General features: G+C 33.6%; 1 protein-coding gene across 6 annotated transcripts in view; it reads left to right on the forward strand.

The window, feature by feature from the left end:
* LOC145246769 (X-ray radiation resistance-associated protein 1-like) overlaps positions 1 to 23,775 on the forward strand; it is a 334,894-nt gene extending 311,119 nt beyond the window's left edge. For all 6 annotated transcript variants that reach the window (XR_013863167.1, XM_080108553.1, XM_080108552.1 and 3 more), the window contains 3 exons: positions 7,573 to 7,685; positions 10,565 to 10,735; positions 23,513 to 23,775. Coding sequence is in view for 5 of the 6 variants with exons in the window: in XM_080108553.1 (XP_079964679.1) it covers positions 7,573 to 7,685; positions 10,565 to 10,735; positions 23,513 to 23,572 (344 nt within the window). In the remaining variant the exon portion in view is untranslated. The remainder of the gene's footprint in view (positions 1 to 7,572; positions 7,686 to 10,564; positions 10,736 to 23,512) is intronic.
* Positions 23,776 to 24,858: the final 1,083 nt, after the last annotated feature.

A 24,858-nucleotide genomic window follows, 5' to 3' on the forward strand; every position in this document is an offset into this window, starting at 1 on the left:
CATAGAGAGAGAACTTGTCAATAAAGTGAATTTTGATAGAGTTATTGATAACCTTGCCGAAAAAAAAAACGCAAAAAGTATGTTTGTAAATTTTCAACCGACTTGATGCCTTGCGATAGTTCTCTTACAAAAAATAAATTAATAGCCTTATTTTCAATTCATAAATACATTTATTTAAAAAAATTTAAATATTTTTCAACGATTGAAACATTATTAACAACAAATTTCTTAAATTTTGCGCTTAAACCGAGCGATTACACACACGGATTTCAAAAAGCATGGATACAAGACATTTTTTCTCTTTGGGAGTGTGCACTACTGACGACCTAACCATATGGGCCACGGCGCAATCTATTGGCTATGCCTTGATTTTTTTTTTTTTTTTAATTCTTATATTTTTATCCAGTTCTACATTCTACGATGTGACAAGCAACGCGTCCTATACAACTAAGATAGTTACTGCTGGTATGCAGGCGGTAGATATCACATCTACAAAGATTAACTGAAATTAGCCGACTCCCCAGACACGATTTCGGAACAACCTATTTGTTGAGGGACATCACGTCCCTACGAAGGATGACCCACTTTTTCTACACATATTAGACAATAGTTGCGCCGTGGCCCATATGGTTAGGTCGTCAGTATTGCACACTTCATGAGTGCAACGACCTGGGTTCGCACCTATGTCAGAGCACGTGTCACTGATGAGATGCAATACATCGAAACCCACTTTGGGTCTGGCGTTATCTGTTGTCGATGCAATTGCTCGATTCTATCTAATTCTGGGTTCTAGCTTTATCGTGAAAGGTGTATGTGAACGGGTATTTATATATCTATCTATAATCTCCTCTTAATGTCTAATATATATATAAATATATATATAAAGTAGTAGCGTTCGTGTGTGTGTTTGTCTGTGTGTACAACCCCCATGTTTAAAGAAATATAAAGGCGATATGTGTGTACAACTCTCCTAGTCAAGAAATATTGACCCACGGTGGGATACTTCTGTCAAAGGAGACATTATGTTTTATGCATAATTTCCATATATACCATTCTTCAACCACATCTACATTGATTAAGTTACCGTCATTTGCATATCACATTAAATTAAATCTATGTAAATAATTAGCTCGATGATATTACTTATTCGACATAATAGCAACGTTTCAACTGTATTATTTAAAAATTTAATTTAAAATTTAATTATTTAGTTTATTTTCATTTCAATTTATATTTGATTTAACTTATTTTATCTGAAATCTGACACCATTTAATTTTTAAACCAGAAAACCAAAGGGGAATAACTGATAGTTTAATTCTTTATTATTTTTATTTTTAATTTGGGGGAAAATTTTTTCGCTTATTCTTAATTTTTAAGTAACCTTTTTTATTTGTTACTAGACTACCCTTGACCCGTTAGGTCAGTATGTTATATTAGCTATGGAATTAATGTATGAGCGTGACACTTGTGACGTAAAGAAAATAGGTTTTGTGACATAACAGAAACATTTCTGTGAAAGTATATTAAAATGAAAAAAGAATATAGATAAATTTCTATGAGTCGTTCTGTTTATAATTGTTTATTTTTGAAAAAAAAAACTTACAGCCATTGAATTATAAGTGGTTTGCCATACTTATAGGTAAATGTGCACTGAACAGGTACCATAATACTTAAAGTTAAATTCAAATTGTGATATATCTTTTAATTTAAACGCGAAAAAAAATAAAACAATTGGGACGATGAAAACGTACACAGTAAAACAATATGTTTTATTGTCGCGTAAATCGCCGTTGTAAGTTTGCTCTCATGGTTGTCAACAGGGTTAAAGTAGATTTATTTGTAAGAAAATTACGTTATAATAACTTAAACGTAATACGGAAATGAATGATGTAAAAAAAAGCAGAAAGTGTTAATAATTGTTTATTTGGATAATTTAAACGCGAAAAACAAAACATTGGGGCGCTGAAAACGTACACAGTAAAACAGTACGTTTTATTGTCGCGTTGAATATTTAGTATAATATATACCGTATATATGAAACAGTATACGTATTATTTGTAATCACGTTTTGCATTTGCTTCCCATAACTTGAAGTTTTTTATTCAATAAATTTATTTGCTTTTCTAAGGACGTCCGTTTGTTCGAACGAAATCGGTCCAGCGATTTACACTGTTATGGGTTTATGTTTATGTACGCATGTGCAACCGGAAGTACCGGATGTTGAGTTACAACACCCGTTACAAGGTCATTAGAGTTTTGTAATTATATAGATTGTTGTGTTATCCATTTCTTACATTGTATTTAGTAGTTTTCTTTGGTCATGTAAACTATAAGTAAACTATAAGTGCGCCGATATAATTCATAAGTTGTTTTTTGAAAAACTTCTCCAGAATACATCATTTTTCCTTATTTTCAACGCCGATGCCCGGGGGAAGGGGGGATATGGGGTTAGAGAAAAATAATTAAAACTAATGTCCTCATTTACTTGCATCCCCACAAGGGCAGAGTTAGTCAGACACAAGGCCAATTTTCCATGTGAGCAAAATTCATCATCCCATATATTATCTGCTCGTTTATGTTTGTTTATAAAATTTAATCGGTGCTGCCCAGGATTTATTATAATAATTATACCATAGCAAGTATGTTCAATTGCCTGCGAAACAGATTTTCTTTAAAATTTATTTAATATCTTAAATTAAAAATGGTCACTTTTTACGACGTGACCCAGCATCGTTTAATCCCTCATAAAACTTAACACCTATTTTTGGGGGGCCTAATATGTTTAAACAATCTTTATAAATAATATGAAAGAAGAAATTTTGAAAAAAAAAAAAAGAAAATTAACATTTTAGCGTGGGAGATCACTTTTCTATATAAATTTAACATAAAATGAGCACCCACTTGGCGATCGAGAGGGTGGGGGCAAAACATGGTAAATACAATTTTTTTGTTTTTTTTTGTGGTGGGGGCGGGAATTACATTTGAAACATAAAATAACGATAAATTTAATTATTTTATATGAGACCATTCTGTACTTTCACCTAACAATTTTACAAACAAAACGAACCCCAAAATATACCAAATTGAATTTTTTTTTTTTTTGGTGGGGGGGGGGGGAAGATTACATTAGAAATATAAAATGACGAAATATTTAATTTAATTGTTTTTGGAATTAATTTTTGGTAGATATTTTATTTCGATCGCACGGGCATTTGCAGCTATTTTTACTGAAACAAAAGTTGTAATGATTTATTTTTAATTATTTTTTGTTGAGGGGGGGGGGTCTTTCCAGTGCTCAATATCCGGAGGATAATTTCTTCTCTTTGTAGCCCTTCTGCCGAAATATCTGCTGGAGAGGGTCGTATCACGTACTTCTCCTTTTTGGGGGCGATTACATTTGCATATTTTCATCCGTTCTTTTATTTTTATTGTGGGGGTATCTACGTTGCTCATGATGAAAATGATTAGTATACACGTGTGCTTCAAACAGAACTTCATGTCAAACCAGGCAACGCCGGGTACCCATGCTAGTATATATATATTTATATATATAGTTATTTATTTATTTATATATACTAGCAGGCTGGCCAAAGTTGCCTGATTATGCTTAAATATGATATAATTCATCCAGATTTTTTAATTATTATTATTATAGAGCCAATACTCTGTTGATTATTATATTGTACCCACTATATAATAGTGGTTTCAAAAGTTCAAAATATATATATATGACTTGGGTGCTATCAGGCCAAAACATGTAAATCTCCACCTAAATGACCTAAATCAAATCTAAATCATACAAAAACCTTTTTAAAAAATAACGTCTATTTGTAAATGCTTATAAATAACATGTTTAATCAATTTACGTTGGTTTTTGTTTTTCAATTTTGACCTCCTTAGCAGCTATTTTTACTGGTTAAAAAAAAACAAATTGAATTTGACTCACAGGTTCAAATCCCTATATATAAAATTTCAAGTTTATAGACCAACCCCTGACACATACAGACAATGTGACTTTTATATATATATATGTATATATAAAGTAGACTTGTTTTTCATGGGCAAAAGTTATAGCCTCGTTGACTAAGAATGAATGCTCTATACCAAATGGTTTAATATGGTTAAATTTGGGTTAAATTTGTATTAAATTCTAATTCTTATAAATCCCTAACTGTGCTTTAAATGGGTACCATAATACTTAGTTTGCTGCACTTATCATAATAAAGGTCCATGCAAAATTTCAGCCAGATTGGCTCAGTTATTCCCGCTGATAAAATGGAACAGACAGACTAGTGTGTGTGCGCGTGTGTGTGTGTGTGTGTGCGCGCGCGCGCGTACGCGCGTGTGTGAAATTTTTTGTGAAATGAGAAGCATTATTACACTGAAGTTTTACTTGTCTTATTTTTTCAGCTAATTTGAGATTTTTAGTAATTTTTACTTTGTAATGTACTAAAAATGCATACAAACATACAAGCTCATGAGAAATATATTATAGCATATACACGTGCATAAAATTCATGGTCGGTTAATAAGTTTAGGTGTGAATCAGACAAATATATAAACATATACACATACAAAAAAATTCATTATGATCGGTGAGAGAGCTGAAAGAAATATAAAGACAGACAGATTAAAAGACACAGACAAAGAGGTGGGAGAGAAAAACGAGAGGGGAGAAAAAGAAAGAGGGGGCGGTTATCTCCCCCTCTGCACTCTCTTCTTACTCATTAGCTAACTAAACATATTAGTTTCTTTTAAATTATCTCTCTTCATAACGATCATGTTTTAAGAAAAGTTTTTATAATTTATTCTTTCATATTATATTACTTCAATTAATTAAAACTATTCCAGATATAGAGGAAAAATAACACAGTCAATTATAAATGCATAGCAGCAAACATTAATTAACTATAGATTATTTAAAAAGTAGTTATGCAAATTATATAGATATTCAAATGTCTATATGTTTCGACTAGCGCCCTCCGGGGCCCGGGCGACAAGATCAAAGTGTAGTATCTGTTCCGGCAGATGCTGCACTTAAGATAATTTGTACCAGTCAATGGAGGGGAAACCCTCTATACTGGGACAATTATTATTTTTGGTAACCAGAGTGACCCCTTTTAGGGGAGCTGGTTTTTACCTCACATTAAAAACGGCCTTGTGCCTAATTTGCTCAGTGGGGGAGCAAATAAATACCATCTGTTCCGGCAGATACTGCAAGCTATGACTAGCTAGGACTAGCTATGACTAGCAAAGACCAGATGTGGGGGCAACACCACATGCCTGACCTTTAACCAGCTCCCATTTCCCACCTCTCGGGAGCTGGTCCCCTTTTTCCCTTCCCCCTCCCTTCACTCCTCACATTAAAAATCGGCCTTGTGCCTAATTTGCTCGGTGGGAGAGCAAATAAATACCATCTGTTCCGACAGATGCTGCAAGCAAAGACCAGCAAAGACCATATGTGGGGGTAACCCCACATATCTGACCTTGGTCAATGTAGGGGCAACCCTTCGTACCAACAGTTACTATCCAGCTCCCATTTCCCACCTCTCGGGAGCTGGTCCCCCTTTCCCTCCCCTTCCCTCTCTCTCCACATTAAAAAACGGCCTTGTGCCTAATTTGCTCAATGGGGAAGCAAATAAATACAACATTACATTAGAACTTTATTGCATTATCGTATCAATAAGGATGAGAGCGATTACAATAAGTTAAAGGAAAAACCGATAAGTTGATATCAACTCATAAACGATCGTACACAAATCTAAGTTTTGTTTTGAATTCTTGGAACATCATATAAAAATGATCTTGTATTAATTTTGTTGTTGTTGTTGTGTGTGTGTGTGTGTGTGTGTGTGTGTGTGTGTGTGTGTGTGTGTGTGTGTGTGTGTGTGTGTACTAGCAGGCCGCCCGGCCTTGCCCGGCCGTAAAATATGCATAAATATTATATTTTAATTCATGCAGAAACTGAGACATGTGCATGCAAGTATTATTTTTTTCAAACCAGTTCACTTCTTGTGAACTCGAGCTAAGATTGAAATCAAAACTTACAGACAGTAAGTCAAGTACAATAACCATTAGGCCAGCTTGACAGGATCTTTAAAGTGTTTTAAAATCTACTTATGTTAAAAATAAGTAATTTGTCACGTAAACGATTCACTGATGCACATTTGTGAAATAGTTGACAAACAGATAAAAATCTGGTGACCTCCCACGTACCAATTTTTCGATTTTGACCCCTAAGCAGCCCTTTTTGCCAGATGAAAATCTATTAAAAAGTTGTCATGTCGAAATCCCAGCTGACATGATATTGTAAACAAACACGGACGGAATTTGATAAACGGCATTATGATTATAATTTTTTTTTATTTTGAATTAGTCAACCAGGTAAATTATTCCTCATAAAATATAATAATCAACAGAGGATTGATTCTTTAATAATATATACGTAATCTACATAAATTAAAATATCATATTTAAGCGACTGGGCAACACCAGGTTGCCACTAGTGTGTAATATATGATGATTGCAGCGTCTTGTCAGACGAGTGCCACTCTCTCAGACACTTAAAGTCCATGAGCCCAAAAATGACTTCTTTTTTTTTTAGTCCTACCGGTGAATTCACACGCTCACGCAGGCATGATACTGAAGACGGTCATTGAGATCAATTATTACATGCTTCCATCATTTCAAGCTTTCACGCATCAAAACTTTTCCATCGCCACAGGACCATTCTTATAGACAAATGCCTGAGGGAGTATCTATACACAGATGATGTTACAGAGTCTTAGCTTTGTACGACAGCTAAGTCTCTCTCTCGGTTCAAAATGTTGAGATCCAGCAAAAAGCAAGAGCAAGATAGCCAGCAACAAGTTAAACCAGACCAGCTTAATGCGGGTACTGGTCTCCCGCTTTATGATTTTTTAAATCAGAGATTTGCTTCTCCTAGAAAGGTTGCCTTCACCACGGCTTACGGGAGCCCTCTCCATCTCAACACACACATACATACACACAAACACACAGTGCTAGTTGGCCGTTGACCCCGAAAAAGGGTTCATTCATTAATATATATATATGTATATATATATATATATATATATATATGTGTGTGTGTGTGTGTGTGTGTGTATGTGTGTGTATATATGTGTGTATATATATGTGTATATATATATGTGTGTGTGTGTGTGTGTGTGTATTCTATAGGTTTCTGTAAGGTCTGGCGAGGCTGTTGGATCGTAAACATGGTCCAACATCCGAAACATATGTAACCAAACAGATAAAACGGTAATAAAAAAATAAGACACATATTTGCTCTGCAATAGTATTGAGCACTCTCTTCAGGTTTTTACTAATTACCAATTTTACCAAATATATATATATATATATATATATATATATATATATATATATATATATATATATATATATATATATATATATATTAGTGTGTATGTGCTCCTGGTGACAATCAAAATAATCAAAAGTTTAGTATATTGTCATTTTTGTTTCTTACATTAAATTTGACAAATGATCAATTTGCTAATTTGAATAAATATTTCTTTTAAACTTTGTAGATATTCGTTCCAATGTCCAAGCATTACGATATGCGCTTAATCATCAATGCACCATTGTGGATCACCAAACCAACACCGGATGTATCAAAGATCGCAGTTCTCATCAAACAAAGGTATGTGTGCCTTTTATGCATGGAAATGTGTGAAAATATAAAAGAAAATGTTCGTCTGTTCGTCTGTTCGTCTGTTCGTCTGACTATTAACGAAATCAGTATTTTAACAGTTAGAAAATTTAAATTTCTTCAATTTCATGAAACTATTCAAATATCTTTCTGATTTCATTCGGATCACTAGGGTTCAATTTTTAATTCCACCAAAAATCTGATGATCACTGCATTCCAACTGATTGCTCTATAAATTATTCTTGACATATTCTCTATTTTGAAGAGTGGGGTTAAATTAAATCGTTGATTCTTTTGGAAACCTAAAAATTAAAATTTGATTTGCAATTTATTTTGCGCTTTTGTCCCTTAGAGGATGTTAAATTAATGAGAATTTTTAATAATCCTGTTTAAGTTTTCTGATTGATCACTTTCTCATTCCTACTCTCACCCGACTTGTTTTCATATGATTCTTCAAATATTTTTTTTTTAATTTCAAACTCAAAACTTTAAAATCAATCATATATTCGCACAATAATAAATAGTCCAAGCTGTGATCTCCATCTATCAATCAACTGCATTTACTGAATTCCCTGAAAAGTCACCAATCAAATTATGATGACCACGTACCATAAGGGCATATTCGAACGCATGAGATCGGAAGTAATTGGAATTTTGCCTGCTAATTTAACGTTGGGGTCCCCTATTTGGGGGGGGGGAACACCACATACTATCATAATAATAGCTAACACATTACTCAGTAAATCGCGAGGTTGATATATAGATGGCACCATTAATAAAGAATTTACATGATTTCTATAAAGTACTAACCTTTGAATTCGAGTCCAAGCAGATTATTAGTTTAAAAATTACAATTATTTATGTGAAACTACTATTATATTTGCAAAACAAATGAATCATCTGAATTTTGTAAATTTTTTCTGCCCTGAGACTTGGATGCCGGATTTCTTAATAAAGTCTCTTTATTTGCTTAGATATTTTATATTTTTATATTAATTTCATTTTTCATTTCATTGTGAATCGAAAACACAACTTCCAACTACCCATTTTTTAAATCAACAAAACCTTGTGGAGCTGAATCTTATATATTTATGTTTTCTTTTGTTTATATATCGTTTTTACATGTTTGCACACAATGATATTTGGCCAGTGTTTTCTCCTATTCTGATAAGAAGCATTTAATTTCAAAATGCCATGGCCTAAAAAGGTTTTTCTTCGTTTTGTTTTTGTTTTTGAATACAATGTTTGATCATCTCTGAAGAGTAAATAAACAAAGGACAATATTTTTTGCTATTGTTTGTGAACTATGTATAAAGCAGTAAAAAAATACAGGTATTCATATGTAATACAAGTCACGATGTCAAAACATCGTTAATTCATTACCCACACAGCAGCAGCCGTATAGCATAATGGTGAGAAGTCTTGACTGTCATTTGGGCGGTCGGGTTTTGATCCTGGCTTGAGGTAGTTGTCTGTTTAGCCGCATGGATGAGCTGTGAAACAGCGAAACAGTACTGTATGTAGAACCTGATACCAAATACATAGTAACCAAAGATAAAATAAAATGACAGCATATGGGATACTGATTGATTAATCAAAATATAAGCGTATAAAATATATATAATTAATAAAATAAATTAAATTAAAAATATATATATATATATATATATATATATATATATATATATATATATATATATATAAACATAAAAAAATATATAAAAAATAAAATATAAAACATAATAAAATAGAAAAGCAAAGAATCACGAATTAAAATAAAGACAAAAGGTTAAAGAATTAATAAGATAGATTAATTACCTCCCTTGAACCAACCAAGACTAACCAATCAGACCGGAAACCATGCCAATTAGGAACAGAATAGGACAACATACATTTACTAAAAATACATTAAATAAAAAATTAGAAAATTGATATTAAAATAAAATAAAATATATAGAAATAGGGATAAGCTATAGTTAAATAAAATGAACATCATTATAAACAATATATGCGGTACTGCTTTTTCCTCAAACAGAAAACAACATGGCTGACGAAAGCCTAACATTATTTACTATTTACCATTAACTGGTCCCCTTATTTTAGGCTTGAAACCGACGGTACCAATGTTTTTCTGACCTTCTGTACAATTTTAAATATATATATATATATATATATATATATATATATATATATATATATATATATATATAGTAAGTTTTGAAAATATATATGGCAATTAAGCTACACAGAATTTCTGCATTTCATCTTTTTGACGATTCATCAGGCTATTGCATGAAATCCATCAATGGTGTTACATGTTTTTATATGTTCCCATTGTACTGGATTTGCTAGTCAGCAAATCAGCCTTTGTTATACATTTATCAAAGCCAATGGATATGCATTTATCAGGCAAGGATAATTTGACCTCTAATTCACCCGTTTCTTTGTCTTTTTGGCAGGAATCGGGTTTCTCTTTCCTTTGTGTTGGAAATTTACCTAGTTTTAATTGTACATTTTATTTTATAATAGTGCATTTATTTATGTATATATTTATTTATCAATAATTATTATAATTATGATTATCATTTTTGATAATATTATAATTTATTCATGTGTTTTTTTTTGCTTTGTTTTGTGTGTGTGTGTGTGTGTGTGTGTGTGTGTGTGTGTGTGGGTGTGTGTGTGTGTGTGTGTGTGTGTGTGTGTGTGTTATTCATAAAGTGAAGTTTATTTTGAGTATACATACTTTGCTATTTTACTCCTGCAGTTTAATAAATTTTGGGGTTCTTTAAAATTTAGGATAGCTAATTTCTCATTTGTATTTTTGTTTTTTGTTTATCATTTTAATATGCTTTTTTGTTCAATTGCAGCATCTGCCACTAGTGAAAATGCCTCGATTAACTTACAGTGAGAAGGTAGCAAATGTCCTAAAAGATGTGAAGGAGAACTCTGTTGTGAAGGAAATGTCTTTGGCGGAAGTCTTTAGTAACCCAACTGCTCACAAGCAAGAAGTTAAAGAAGCCAAGAAACTCTTACGACAGGTAATATTTTCTTCATTAACCTGTTATCATTCAAGATAAGCTGAGGATTTGTGCTTGTTTCCTTTTTTCCTTTAAGCCATTTGCTGTTGAAAGGTGATGAATTAATCTGATTTATACCAGTTGAATTCTACTCTAGATTCAGTGTAATCAGATCGATGTAATCTGTGTTCACTCAGCAGACACTGTGATATATAGTTTTTAAATAAAATGTCATATATATATATATATATATATATATATATATATATATATATATATATATATATATATATATATATATATATAATAAAAATTACAATAAGTTTACCAAGGTAATCAAAATGGTAAACTTAAAATATATTATAAATATTAAAGAGTTAATATTTACAAGTAAAATAAACTCAGCCAGATGTAAAAGCTCAATAAAACCGAAAAGGAAATAGAGCTTATAATATGAACAAATGATTAATAAAACATGTTAAAAGACATCTTGAAAAATAGTTAAAAACATATTTAATTTTAAAAAAGGAAACACAGATAAGTGGATAGTCCTTAATCCACGGAGTTTCGAAGAAATACTCTCCTTCTCATCAGAGGGCAGGAATTAGCAAAATGCAGGATCGGATTTTGCATATAAAAGTATTTAATGAAACTACAAGTAAGTCACAGATCTTACTTGGTTAAAAAAAAAAGGGTGAGGTACGGGGAACAGGAGGCAAAAGAAAAATGATAAAAAGATTTCACATGAATGGATAGTCCGGTGAAGGGTAAAAATCCAAAAATGGTAAAATCCAAAACGGTCGAATTTAAAATTTCAATCCAATGGGTAAATTCCAAATGGTCCAAAATAATCCAAAAGACAGAGTTCCTTGGAAAAAAGCGCAAATTGAATGAATTCCAAATCATTAAAAGAAAAGTACTTGAGAGAATATTTAAAAACATGTCTGTCAAGGCTGGATGAATAAAAAATTTTGCTAATTCCTGCCCTCTGATGAGAAGGAGAGTATTTCTTCGAAACTCCGTGGATGAAGGACTATCCACTTATCTTGTGTTTCCTTTTTTAAAATTAAATATGTTTTTAACTCTTTTTCAAGATGTCTTTTAACATGTTTTATTAATCATTTGTTCATATATATAAATATATATATAAATATATATATATATATATATATATATATATATATATATATATATATATATATATATATTTCACTAGTGATTAGTGATGGTTTGGGGTGATAACATGCACATACTGTTTAAATTTAAAAATAAAAGCATAAATCAGTATGAATAAAATTACAAAAAATTATTCACAATGGAAAGTAAAAACAGAAGTTTCAGAGGTTAAGGATTCTCACTGTATATGAACTGTTGAAATTAGTAGTCCGTTTGTTGTTCAAGTCTTCCTCTTCTTTTCAACTCTTCTACCAATAGTATCAAAGTAAATTCCAGTTTTATGTCTTTTTTTTAACAATTACGTGCAGGTCTGTCAATTGAGATATGGAAGCAAAAAGTGGGAAATATCTAAACAGTTTGACAAAATATATAAGATATTAACTGAAATAAACAAAAATATTAACTGAAATAAACATTGTTCTTTGCAAAGATATGCGATAAAAATAAATAAATTGCTAAAAAAAAGTTATGTATTTTTATATGTTTGTTATTATAAGGGTGGTGAAAAAATAAATATAAAATATAGTTTAATAGTTTTAAAATGGGGAGAATATATAAAAATGAGATATGAAGCAAGCGAGTGAGAGAAACAGAGAGAGGAAATAAATGTTTGTGGTTTTGTTTTCGAAGTGAGAGTTGGAAAGAATATATACAGCAAGAGAATCCAGTAGATCACGCAGATTCAAATAAAGTATATATAAATGAATGACCTAAAAAAGCAACTGGGAGTGGTCAGAGGACTTGTCATTTAGAGGGAAAAGTAGGAATTACTTCCTTTAAAGATGGTTGCGATTGGGATGATGTCATCCTAGGATGAAATGTAGGATTTTATTATAACGACTAAATGTGTCTAAAATATCGGTCTAAAGTTACATAAGATAGTGGCTAATAATAAATTTGTATGTGGTATCTGTTGTTGTAAACCTACGGTACTTTGGGGAATTTCTGTGATCCAAATATTATATAGGAGATAAGTTATAAGTTATCTATATATATAAAAGCGAAAATGTGTGTATGTATGTATGTATGTATGTATGTGTGTGTGTTCGCTTTTTCTGTATGTCTACAAAAGGCTTTTTTCGTCGTGATTCTCGGTTGGCTCGCTCCTTCTTAAAACTTTTTATATGCTGTCTAAATAATAATATCTACGACTAAGGAACTCTGGTCGCAGCTATCTTTAATTTACTCAACTTTTACAAGCTATTTTCGAGATATTTTTTGATCGTAGCGGGGAAAACAGAAACTGGCTTTGAGCGCAAAACTAGGTCAACATCACGCGACTTAACGTTCTCGCACCTGTTAATTTCGGTTTATAAACATCAACACACTTATCAATTCATCTATTCCCGTGGTCGAGATGGTTAGGTCGCAGGTTTTTCCTTTCCATTTCCTTTCCACCTCCGCGTCAAAGGTTTGGGGTTCAAGCCTACCTTTCTATTTTTTTCTTTTACACCTCCAAACACCCGGCCAACGTTTTTTTTTAAACAGGGTTGTTTTGATTTACCCCCCCCCAGCACACACATACCTCCAAACACCCGGGCAACACCGGGTACCCTCCGCTAGTCTAATATATAAAAGGCAAAATGGGCGCAAGCATTTGTGTATGTCCATAGAAGGCTTTTGGGTGGAGGTTCTCATGTCGATTAGATTCCGGGAAAAGTTTTCTTATATTTCCTAGATCGTAATATCTCAGATTCGCAAATGAACATCGTTGTCAGATTCCCCGGTCGCAGGTCACCAGATGTGGCCTCTGACCCCATCGAAGTCGCAATGGTCGTGATCGTCCTCTCCCGGGAGTTCTCTACAAGATTCTTCTGCGTCGCAGGCCTCGTCATCAGTTCCCCATGCTGGTGTCCGCTTAAAATTAATTAGTTTTTCATGCAGGCCAAAAGAAAACAAACGTAGCTGGTTTCTAGTCTACCAAATGTTAATTCACAAAATTTACAGGTGTTTACAGATGTACAATTGTTCAGTTCGATCTCCTTACACAAAAACAATCTGGAATGTTATTCTTCATTCTCTACGGTGGTGACAATGACGGAAGAGGGTGGGTAGCGTTCTGTTGGGTAAGTGTTCTTGCCTCAAGATTTGGTTCCAATCTGTTCTTTTCTGGCCCGGGCATTTGCTTATATTTTGAGGGAAAGGGTTGTTGGGTTAACCTGCTAGACCAATCAGAATTTGACACGTTATTCCAGGGAAGTTCCGATTTCCTTGCACGGTCTGAAAACCTGGGATTACAGCTCCATCTTATTCACACGCTCACAGGGGTAAACCATTTGACCTTGCACTCAAAAGCCAGATGTTTCGCCAAGCGAAGAACGAAATTATATTTTGTTATAGCTCTCCAAATGACATCCCTTGTCATTTTTCTCAAACCATAAAATATGTCTGTTTTACAAAAACACAATAAATTCATCCTTTCAGCAAGGTTACCTGCTACTGTCTGGGCACCCAATAATGCTTAACAGACAATATCAGCATAATTAGTCTTACTCAGTGTTTAGGGGGTCTCAATCTCCCCCAATGGAGAGCTGTATCGCTCCTTGAGGCAGTCACACCACATTGTCTCAATTTTTTTTTGATTGAGTTTTAAAAAATTCCTTATTTCGAGTGTTTGTTTGTCTTTTTCATATAAATAAAGCAAAACTAATTGAAGCAAATGCAACCACCTGGCCTTCCGGTTGGGGAGTATCTGTTCAGTAATTGATCCTTGGTCAATGGGGAAACCCTTCATACTGAGACAATTACTATTTATGTGAATACTGCCAGAGTGCTTCCTTTTGGGGGGGGGGCTGGTTTTCCCCCACATTATAAACGACCTTGTGTCTAATTTGCTATCGTGGGGAAACAAATAAATACCACGACAGAAAGCGGAAAAGCAACTTTCATTTCTGCACCGACTCCTATGATTCTTAAGATAATTAATAACTCATTGAATTCACTGTCCTCTTTGACTTAATGATTAGCGAAGAAGACTAATTACCCTACATTTTCAAGTTTGATCCCACCTCTCTCTCCATCTTTTTTATTTTTTTATTTCATCCTTGTGCCAATATCCTCCACCCGGGCAAAAGTTAATTACCAACTTATGTAATTCACTATCCTCTTTTTTTCTCGTTCTTTTCCTCCTTTGCAGGACGGGTTCGAGCCTGCCTACTACAACTTTTTTTTTTTGGCTCAACGCACACCGCCAACGCCGGGCACCGCTGCTAGTATATATATATATATATATATATATGTTTGTCTATAATCTATATTTGTCTGTTTGTCTGCCCGTCTGTTTGTGTCTGTCTGTCTCCACATTTTCAAACTTTATCTCTTTCAAAATTAAAAGTCACAGAGCTCAAATGATTGGATTTTTTGTGGACCGTTTTTTATGGGTCTTAGTCTAAATAAATTTTGAGGGGTCAAAAAGGAGTCAAAATTGAAAAAATCGTCATACATTTTGTACATTAGTTTTATCTGTAATCGGTTCACATAGGTGTCACGTTGGTATAGTGGTAACATCACCAGCTTTGAATGCTACAGTTTTGCTTTTGGTTTCAATTCTTGCACTAAGTTGTAGATGGCACTCTAGCTCCTATATTGAGAATCCCTCTTTTGCTATGACGTCAGAAGTATGTTTCCCAAACGTGACCAATTTACGTGGCTATGCACACGTTTTTCCAAACACGCTTCTGCAAACAAAGAATCCTCTCTTAACCTATTTTTTAACCTAACCTATATTTTTACCAATATATTTTTAATTTGTATTGTTCATTCTTTTTAGCTGACATTTTTAATATTCAGTTTTGTAAAAGAATGAACAATAAATTCTTTTTACAATATAAACAATATCTATTTATAATAGACTTTAACAATAGACCTTTTTAGCATTCCGATTTTTAACATTCTATGTTTAAACCATGCTTACAAGGTTCGAGTCTCGGCTTATCCTAATCTCATTTTCACTTATCTAATGTTCTTATTTACATGGAAGGGGGACAGCCTTTTTTCTGTAACATTCCTATCCTTCCATTTTTCAAAAAAATGTACGCATTTTTAAATTCTAGTACATTTTTTCTCTTTATCTATACAACCACTTGGCTAAGAAAGATCAGACCCCTCCAAAAAAAAAAAAACTTCCTTAGTCAACTGACTTCATAATAATTTTAGATCAGAATCTCTATCTGATCTCCCTGGTATTTCCTTTTGGGTGTAAGGTATACCTCCTATGATTCATGTCAGCTGCTCCATTCAGCCACCCTTATGCCGTAAACCGAGGTCCCATTTTACCTCTCACGAAATCGACGACTCTTCGTCCTAATGTGTCCTCATCCTTTCTTTCGCCTGGTTGTTCTACTAATTAGAGCTTTGTCTCATTTCTAACTATCTTATTTCTTTTGGGGCATACTCAAAGCTCATTTACCTGAATCTTTGTGGTTGGCTTCTAATTATTAAGATATAGTTTTCATCACACTGATTCGCTCGGATTTCCTTGCTTGGACTCTTGGAACTTCGATAAAGATTTAGAAAACATCACCCTTAACTAAATAACCCCCATCCCCTGCGCCAAAATGCCTATTTGCGCACTGAATTCTAACTATGGCCCGGATTTCTGAGATTTTTCTTTTTTCTTCCATTAGTGCGTCCAAGACCCCAACAGAGATATCCCGCATTCATACATCTCTAAAAAATATTTAAGGTTATATTTTTTCTTCCTATATACTTACAGTATATTTTACTTTTCCTCCCTTCTTAATGCAATATGTGATTTGCCCGTGGTACTGACTCTTATGGATTTAGGCAAGCCCATTCCACAGCAGACATCCTAACTGTAATCTCTGAACGTATATACCATTCACTGGACAAAGCAGAGGAGGGTAGAGAGGTAGCTCTAGATATATCTAAGGCTTTCGACAGGGTATGGCATGAAGGTCTTCTCAGGAAAATCAGATCATACGGTATCACTGGAAGAATACTTAACATAAATCCTTCTTAGATAATAGAAAAATCCAGGTTGTCCTCGATGGTCATAGATCTAAACAACTTGATATAAATGCGGGAGTGCCTCAAGGGTCTATCCTTGAACCTCTATTATTCCTAATATTCATAAATGACCTCCTTGACAAAATTGTCTGTGAGATGGGTATATATGCTGATGACACCACGCTCTATAACAGACACGACAGGAAAATAGGAAAATAAATAAACACATATCTAAGGAAATGGCAGAAACACTAGAGGATAACTTCCAATCTGTAGTGGAATGGGGACAAAAATGGATGGTCACATTCAATGCTGCCAAGACTAAACTTGTTTCCTTCAATAATTACAAGAAACCTTCTCTACCACCAATATCAATGGCCAAAGACACTTTATCTGAAAGTACATCTTTTAAACTCCTCGGCCTAACGTTCCCAGGAAACATGAGTTGGAACAATTACATTGAGAGCATTGCCAGAACCGCTGCGAAGAAGGTAGGTTCTCTCTACCATGCTAGAAAACTACTAATGCCCGAAAGTATTCTGTACCTCTATAAGGCCACCATTCACCCATGTATGGAGTATTGTTGTCATATTTGGGCTGGTGCATCTGCTACTAATCTCTCGCTCCTAGACAAGGTTCAAAAGAGAGTTGCTAACCTGATAGGTCCAGAACTGTCATCTAAGCTTCAGCCTCTGTCCCATCAACGAAATGTTGCATCCCTCTGCCTGTTCTATAAGTACTTCAACAGTGAATGCTCTGATGAACTGCAAGCACGTACCCACTCGACGCAAATACCCCCGACAAACCCGACAAGCAGCAAAATCCCACCCCTTCACAGTTGAGATCTCTAGATGTAAGAGAGCCTTCTACTCCAGTAGTTTCTTCCCCAGAACCGCTAAACTTTGGAATTCCCTTCTGGATCCCTGCTTCCCCAACTGTATTGACATGCAGAAGTTCAAGTGTAACGTGAACTGACATCTTGCTGCCCAACTCCCTACATAATACCCCTGTAGCTTATATCCCTGATAGTAGCCCCCTACATCCAAGTGGCAATGTGCCTTGTTTGGGGTGAAAATGTAATAAAAAAATTACAAAAAATTATAAAAAGTAGATGAGATTTATATTATAGATAATCACTCCAGACAAAGCTATGAAGAACGAAAACTGGTTATTGCAAAGACAGGAACTGCCTATTGACCTTAGTCTTGAAGAACAAAATATAAGAAGGAGCACAACAGTCAGCAGGAAGAGTTTCATAAGTTTAAATATTGACAATCTAATATATAAATCTATATATAAATAAATAAATGTGTGTGTGTGTCTATTTTTTAAATAGTATCTCCTTCTAGATGGATGGTCTCTTGACTGCGGACAATAGCTCAAAAGATTGCATATAGGATGCAGAATTTTATTAGAGGTGTTTACTCGGTTAAAACAATTGCTACGGGATTCAGAAAAGGGATTCAAACTTGAAAGAAATGATAACTTGACGAGCGCCCATGGCATCTTGTGCGCATCTGTAACAGATTTATTTATTTGGTAAATTTGCAAGAGTTTGGAAGCAGCTGTCTCTTTGGTGCAGTGGATAGCATCATCGGTTACTAAAACCAGTATTGCGGTTTCGAGCTCCACCATTTCTTTTTGTTTTTACATTCCGATATTCTTGAGTTTTAAATGTTACGTAATAATTATACAAGAACACTTTTATATAAAAAATACAGAAAAATGTTTTCGCTGTACATAACGAAAATGTCATATTCCAAATATATAGGATATATTATATATCGAATTATTTGTTACATTCCAATAATCACGTAAATAGATCCAGTAATGGAATTTTGTATTGAATTCACTCCTAAACTAATTAATTTACCGATCATTATGAATTTTACTTATGTGTATATGTTTATATATTTCTATGTATTGGATTCACTCCTAAACTAATTAATCGATCATTAATAATTTTAATTATGTGTATATAATTATATATTTCTATTATTGGATTTACTCCTAAACTAATTAACTATTAATTAATTAATTATTATTGGATTCACTCAATTAATTAATTATTATTGGATTCACTCATAAACTAATTAACCGATTATTATGAATTTTAATTATGTGTATATGATTATATATTTCTATGTATTGGATTTACTCCTAAACTAATTAACCCCTGAATTATATGTAATGTATATGTTTGTATATGTCTATAGATGTCATATTCCAAAATCAAATACAATGGTCACTTATTTTGTTAATATATTTATGTGTACAAGGAATTTTATCCAAGTAATAAGGTACTTGTACAGTATAGTACTCATATGAAAAAACTTATGTAAAATCATCGAGCAGTTTCATCTTTATATTAGAAACTAACGGGGGTACCCAGCTTGCCCGAGTGTTTGTTTCCGGGACGGGGGGGGGGGGAGTTTTAAAAAATGTTATGGTAGGTAAGTAGGAAGGATCAAACCCGGAGTCATGAGTAAAAGTAGGAAAATAAAGTGTGAAAAAAAAAACAAAAAAAAAAAAACATCTGCAACGTTAACAGTTCGGCCACCAAGAAAAGTCCATTCCAGTTGTTTAGGAAAAAAAAAAAAAAAAAAAAAAACGACTACGGTAGGTCGGCGCGAACGTGAAAATATAATGTGAATTGTCCAGCACGCTAACCACTACGCCACAGAGCACTGCAGCTTAGTTTAATGATTTTAAATAACTTCACATGAAAGAACTACGAAGCCAAACCGGTGTTCTCTTCTCAACTGTTCCTTGTGAACGATCCCCAAACGGTGTTAAGTGGTGGCAGGGGGAGGAGGAATTTATTAGAGAGAAAATATTTTACCACTTCCATTGATCTTAACCGATTTTGGCCGTGACTTCTCAGCAGAAAAAGTATAGAAATCTAAGATTTTCGAGGAATTTGAGAAATAATAAGCCTATAACACACCTCAGATATTGTTCTGCCGTTTGTGCATATTATATTTGCATGAAATATCTTGATTTTTAATCCTATTAATGTGAAAATCAGACAGGAAAAAATGAGTTCATTTTATTTATATAGAGATAAGGTACTTCTGCAGTATCCTACCCAAGAAATAAGGTACTTGTGCAGTATAGTAATCATATAAAAAAGAATATCTTACCTGTGACGTACATAAGTTATTAAAACCATAAATCCCGTTAAATATTCGAGTAGTATGACTTACATATAAAAAATAATGTGCTTCTTCACTATAGCACCCAGATTAAAAAACAAATTCTTACCCCTGCTGTACAGAAAATTTAGCACAACAGAAAATTTCATAAAAGTATTGAGTGCTTTCATTTTTAAATTAGAAAAAGGTACTTGTGCAGTATCCTACCCAAGAAATAAGGTACTTGTGCAATATAGTACCCACATGAAAAACAAAGGAAATCTTACTTGCAACATACATAAAAGTAATCAAAACCGAAAATCATGTAATATATTGGAGTTGTATGACATTTATACAAGAAATAAGGTGCTTCTTTACAATAGCACTCTGATGTAAAAACAAAAAAAAATCTCACTTGTGACACACGGAAAAGTTAACACAACAGAAAATTATGTAAAATTATCGAGTAGTCTCATCTATATCTTCGAAATGACGTATTTGTACATTATCCTACCCAAGAAATTAGGTATTTGTGCAGTATAGTACTCATATTAAAAAACAAAGAAAATCCTACTTGTGACGTGCATAAAAGTTATTAAAACCGAAATTATGTAATATATTCAGGTAGTATGACTTTTAAATGAGAAATAAGGTTCTTCTTCACTATAGCACTCTCATGTAAAAACAAACCTGTGACATACAGAAAAGTTTGCACAACAGAAAATTATGTAAATTATTTTAAATATGTATTGTACATTACCCGCCCTAGGCAAGGACATTTTTTTCCACATACGTGCTGTAAATTTCCTGTCCTAGGGAAGGTACACTTATTTCATACATATAATACCTGTCCTAGGATAGGTAAAATATTCTTTTGCTCAAGATGGCAAATGATATATAGGCATAAAAAATTCCTGTATCCTAAGAATAACAGGTATGTTCAAAATTTTTATCATTGTCTTATACAGTCCCTAGCAACGCCGGATGGCCTTGCTAGTCTAATATATAAAGGCAAAATGCGTGTGTGTGTGTGTGTGTGTGTGTGTGTGTGTGTGTGTGTGTGTGCGTCCCAAAAAACTTTCCACACATGCAACGGATCCTCACAAGATCAGTATCATTTTCAAGTTCGATTCTTCGAACGACAAATATCGAAAAATTGGCCAAAAACATTCATTCCTTCACCCTCAACTGGGCAGTTTTGTACAAGGAGGGGTCGCTTTTTTTGCCGAAATTTTAGCAAGTCATCGTCACTGTTGAATTGACTATGCTAAATTTCAATGCTCTCGACTTCTGGTTGCGCAATGGAGACATTGGCCAAGACGTTACTTTCCCCCTCTCCTTCGCATTACGGATTCGAGCCTGCCAGCCTACTACCACTTTTTAACACCTTTCTTCACCCAAACTGCCTACTGTTGTTTTGATTCCCCCCCCCCCGCTACTACTACTTTTTTTATTCCCACCCCCACCGGGGGTTCCTTACTACACCTCCACACACCCGAGCAAGTTATATATAAAGTTAACTAGAGAAACGTTTTCTTAACTGCTTATAACATTAATAAAACGTTATAATATCTTCTTTGCAACTATTTAAAAAAATATTTTTGCCTGTTGGTGTGATTTAAAAGTTCTCAAAATATATTAACATAAAAATGCATTAAATTTAAAAAGTTAAAATCAACTTCAGAGACTTTCGTATGAACCCACGTTGGATCTAAAGATTAATAATTATTAAATATTTTGCTCTGAGATGCTAAATATTTATGACAATAAGAGTCAGTATATCAACCGGTGGATTATTTCAAATGCACCAAAACTGCTTTTTTCCATTGCAAAGAATCAAAACATACTGGCATAAACATTAGGTTTAATGAATGTCTACTGTAGTTTGTTGAATCATTCATGGATGCTTGGAAGCAAAAAAAGATGCAAAATCAAATGAAGAAAGATATCAAAGTATGCGTAAAGCAATTAAAATTGATTCGCGAACTAAGAAAACAATTTCTCAATTACAAAAATTGATACCAAAAATATTAGCAGCAGTAGCAGTCGGCTATACACCCACACATACATGCGTGCACAGTATAGTTATAGGTAGTAGTAGCAGAAGCAGATTCCAGCTTATACGTGCACACAAAGAAATATCAATAAGAACCCTTGAGATGCTAGATATAATATGAGGTGCCGTTAATAAGTTTCTAGACTTTTTTATATACAGGTATTTAAAATTGTTGTAGACTCTTGAAAATTCAGTATATTATTGTTATACGTCTTAAGAGATGATGGACCAATTTTTATACTTTCAGGTTCAAATGAACAGCTACAGCAGCAAGTATAGCAACTAAACCAAATCTTGCTTCCTGTAACTTTGGGTTATTCCCTAAGCTCAAGGAAAACCTTAGAGATTGTCGTTATGAGACAATTGAGATGAAAGAGGCCGTGACGAGCGTCATTGACATGCTCACACAAGTGCATTGCAGTCGGAGGAAATTACGTTGAAGGGCACTAGAGTGTCATGTGTGTACCATAAATAAAAGTGCCCGTACGAAAAAGTCTGGAAACTATTAAAAGCACATCGTAAAATTTAGAATCCTCAACATCCCTTCACTAAAGCTCCACTAAAAAACGTCTTTTGGGTGGTGCCCAGTCTAGTTTTATAAAAAAAAAAAAACTGATGTAACAGTGATTTATAGAAATATTATTTCAAATGGGTTTTATCAGGATTATTTCACCAACAAGAAGAGGGGGGTAAGAAAAGGCAGTAAGGGCTTGCAACGAAATGGTGACGTTGCTTCCAAGCAGTCTTTTCTTGTAAAGGTAACAATTAACAGGTAACGTTTGCCGAACAACAGTAACGAGGTAATCAGTCTAAGAGACACCAACCGACGAGCAAGCTAGGTTACTAGGTTCTTAACTAATCACTAACCCGTAGTGAGACAACTCGTTTTATACATACTAACTCTCAGTGGCGAGAATTCCAACGTGATTTCCAACGAAATTAGAATGTCTATTTAACTTAGTAGGAAATAAACACCCAGTTTTTCAGTAACGGCAAAACAGCAGTTCAGTGTCTTTTCTTCCCTCTGACCCACCCCCGGTAAGTAAAATCAATTTCAATTCTTACAGTTTCCATTGAATTTTTTAGGTAAGGATTGAGCAATTGAATTATTTGGATCATTCAGACTTCTACCGCCATATTGGATGACATTTTGATCAATTCAATCTCCACTATTTTTGAGGCACATTCTACTGAACTCAAGAATCTTCTTGTCAAACTCGGGAATTTATATGTGGATTAAAGTTCAAAATTTCATATAGCTTTTTAAGTTTGGCATAAAAATTTCTAAGTTTGACAAAATGTACCTGGAAAAGATTGGAGGTTACGTCGGCCATAACGTTATGAAAATAATGCCCACAATTATAGTAAGAGTTTGAATTACCCAAATTATAACTATTTTAAACGTGTTTCCTGCAAACTTTTGGTTTCTTTTTGCTTTTTTACGCCCATATTTTGTCTTTATAGGTTGAGAATTGTTATCATGAAAAGTCCGAAGATATTGTGCCTCGAAAAGATGAATCATAACAAGAAAATGCAGCATCAGTTGAAAGTACTTAGAAAAACAAAAAATTTGCACATCTTAATGAAAAGAAATACGTTGCTTAACAAAAAAAAACATCCAAACTAAATAAATAGATAAAAATATGGAAGCCAAATACAAATTTTTGGTAAAAAAAAATTATTATTAAATATGAAGAATTCAAGTGAAATAAAAGATTTTCATGAAATTTTTTGCTTTTATTTCTTTTTTTATTTTGCATAAAATTAAATTTTCGATTTTAATTTTGCAGAAATATTTTTCAAAACTTTGTTTTGTTAATAACAAAACAGAGTAAAATAAATGATGATCATGCTCATATAAATGTTTCTGTAACATTCAATTAATCCTTCAAATCTATTGCATTTTTATATTGATATAGTTTGAGAATTTCGACTAGATTCAATATTTCTTTATATTGATGTGTTCTTGGGCATTAAATTAGCACTATTCGTTAGTATCATAATTCCAATGTAACTCCAATTACAATAAACCTAGATGAGCCACTCAATCCAGATGTCGAGACAGTCTGGTGAATCCAAATGTCAAGATAGTTTAGCAACTCAAGAGATCTAGAAAGCATAGCAAGTCTAGACCAGCTAGCCACCCCAGACAATTAAATAGTTTAACAAATCCAGATGTCTAAATAGACAACTTAGTCTATCATTTAAATCATAACAGAATCAAGTGTTAGCTCCAGGAGGGAGCCCCTTGATATCTTAAAACTTAAATAAAATTTTTAAAAAAGTCAAAAGAGAGAACTTGAATGCCTACCAGATACCAACCTCGGGTATCTTCGGTCTCTCTGTATAGGGGTTTGTCGGATGCTTCAAGTTTGAAGTAAACCCTGACCAAACATTCAAACAAAAATGAAAATTAAAAATTAAAAATCTACAAACTGGCAGGATGTCGCCCAGAATAAAAAGATCCCCTCAGCATAGCTATGCACTGGGTCATATGAGGAAAGCAACGGTGCACCTTCTTCTAGTGATATTACCACAAGTAATAACACTAAGCTGGATACTCCACCAGACCAGACCAACTCTAGTCCTGGAATTCGGCAAAACCAAACAAGGACCACCAAAAAAAGGAACTATAATCTTATGAAGTTGAGGAGAAGAAAATAATTCTTCACTGTTTTGCATATTCAAGGTATGAGAAATGGGGAAGAAAGAAAAATAATATATTCGAGGCCCAAATAAGATTTTCTCTCTTACTAAAGGAAAAGGTATCAGAGACAACAACCAAAAACTTACTCTCGATCGTGTCACAA

This window comes from Euprymna scolopes, chromosome 24 (genome assembly GCF_053919585.1).
Source record: "Euprymna scolopes isolate OS-2025 chromosome 24, ASM5391958v1, whole genome shotgun sequence".
NCBI lineage: Eukaryota > Metazoa > Mollusca > Cephalopoda > Sepiida > Sepiolidae > Euprymna > Euprymna scolopes.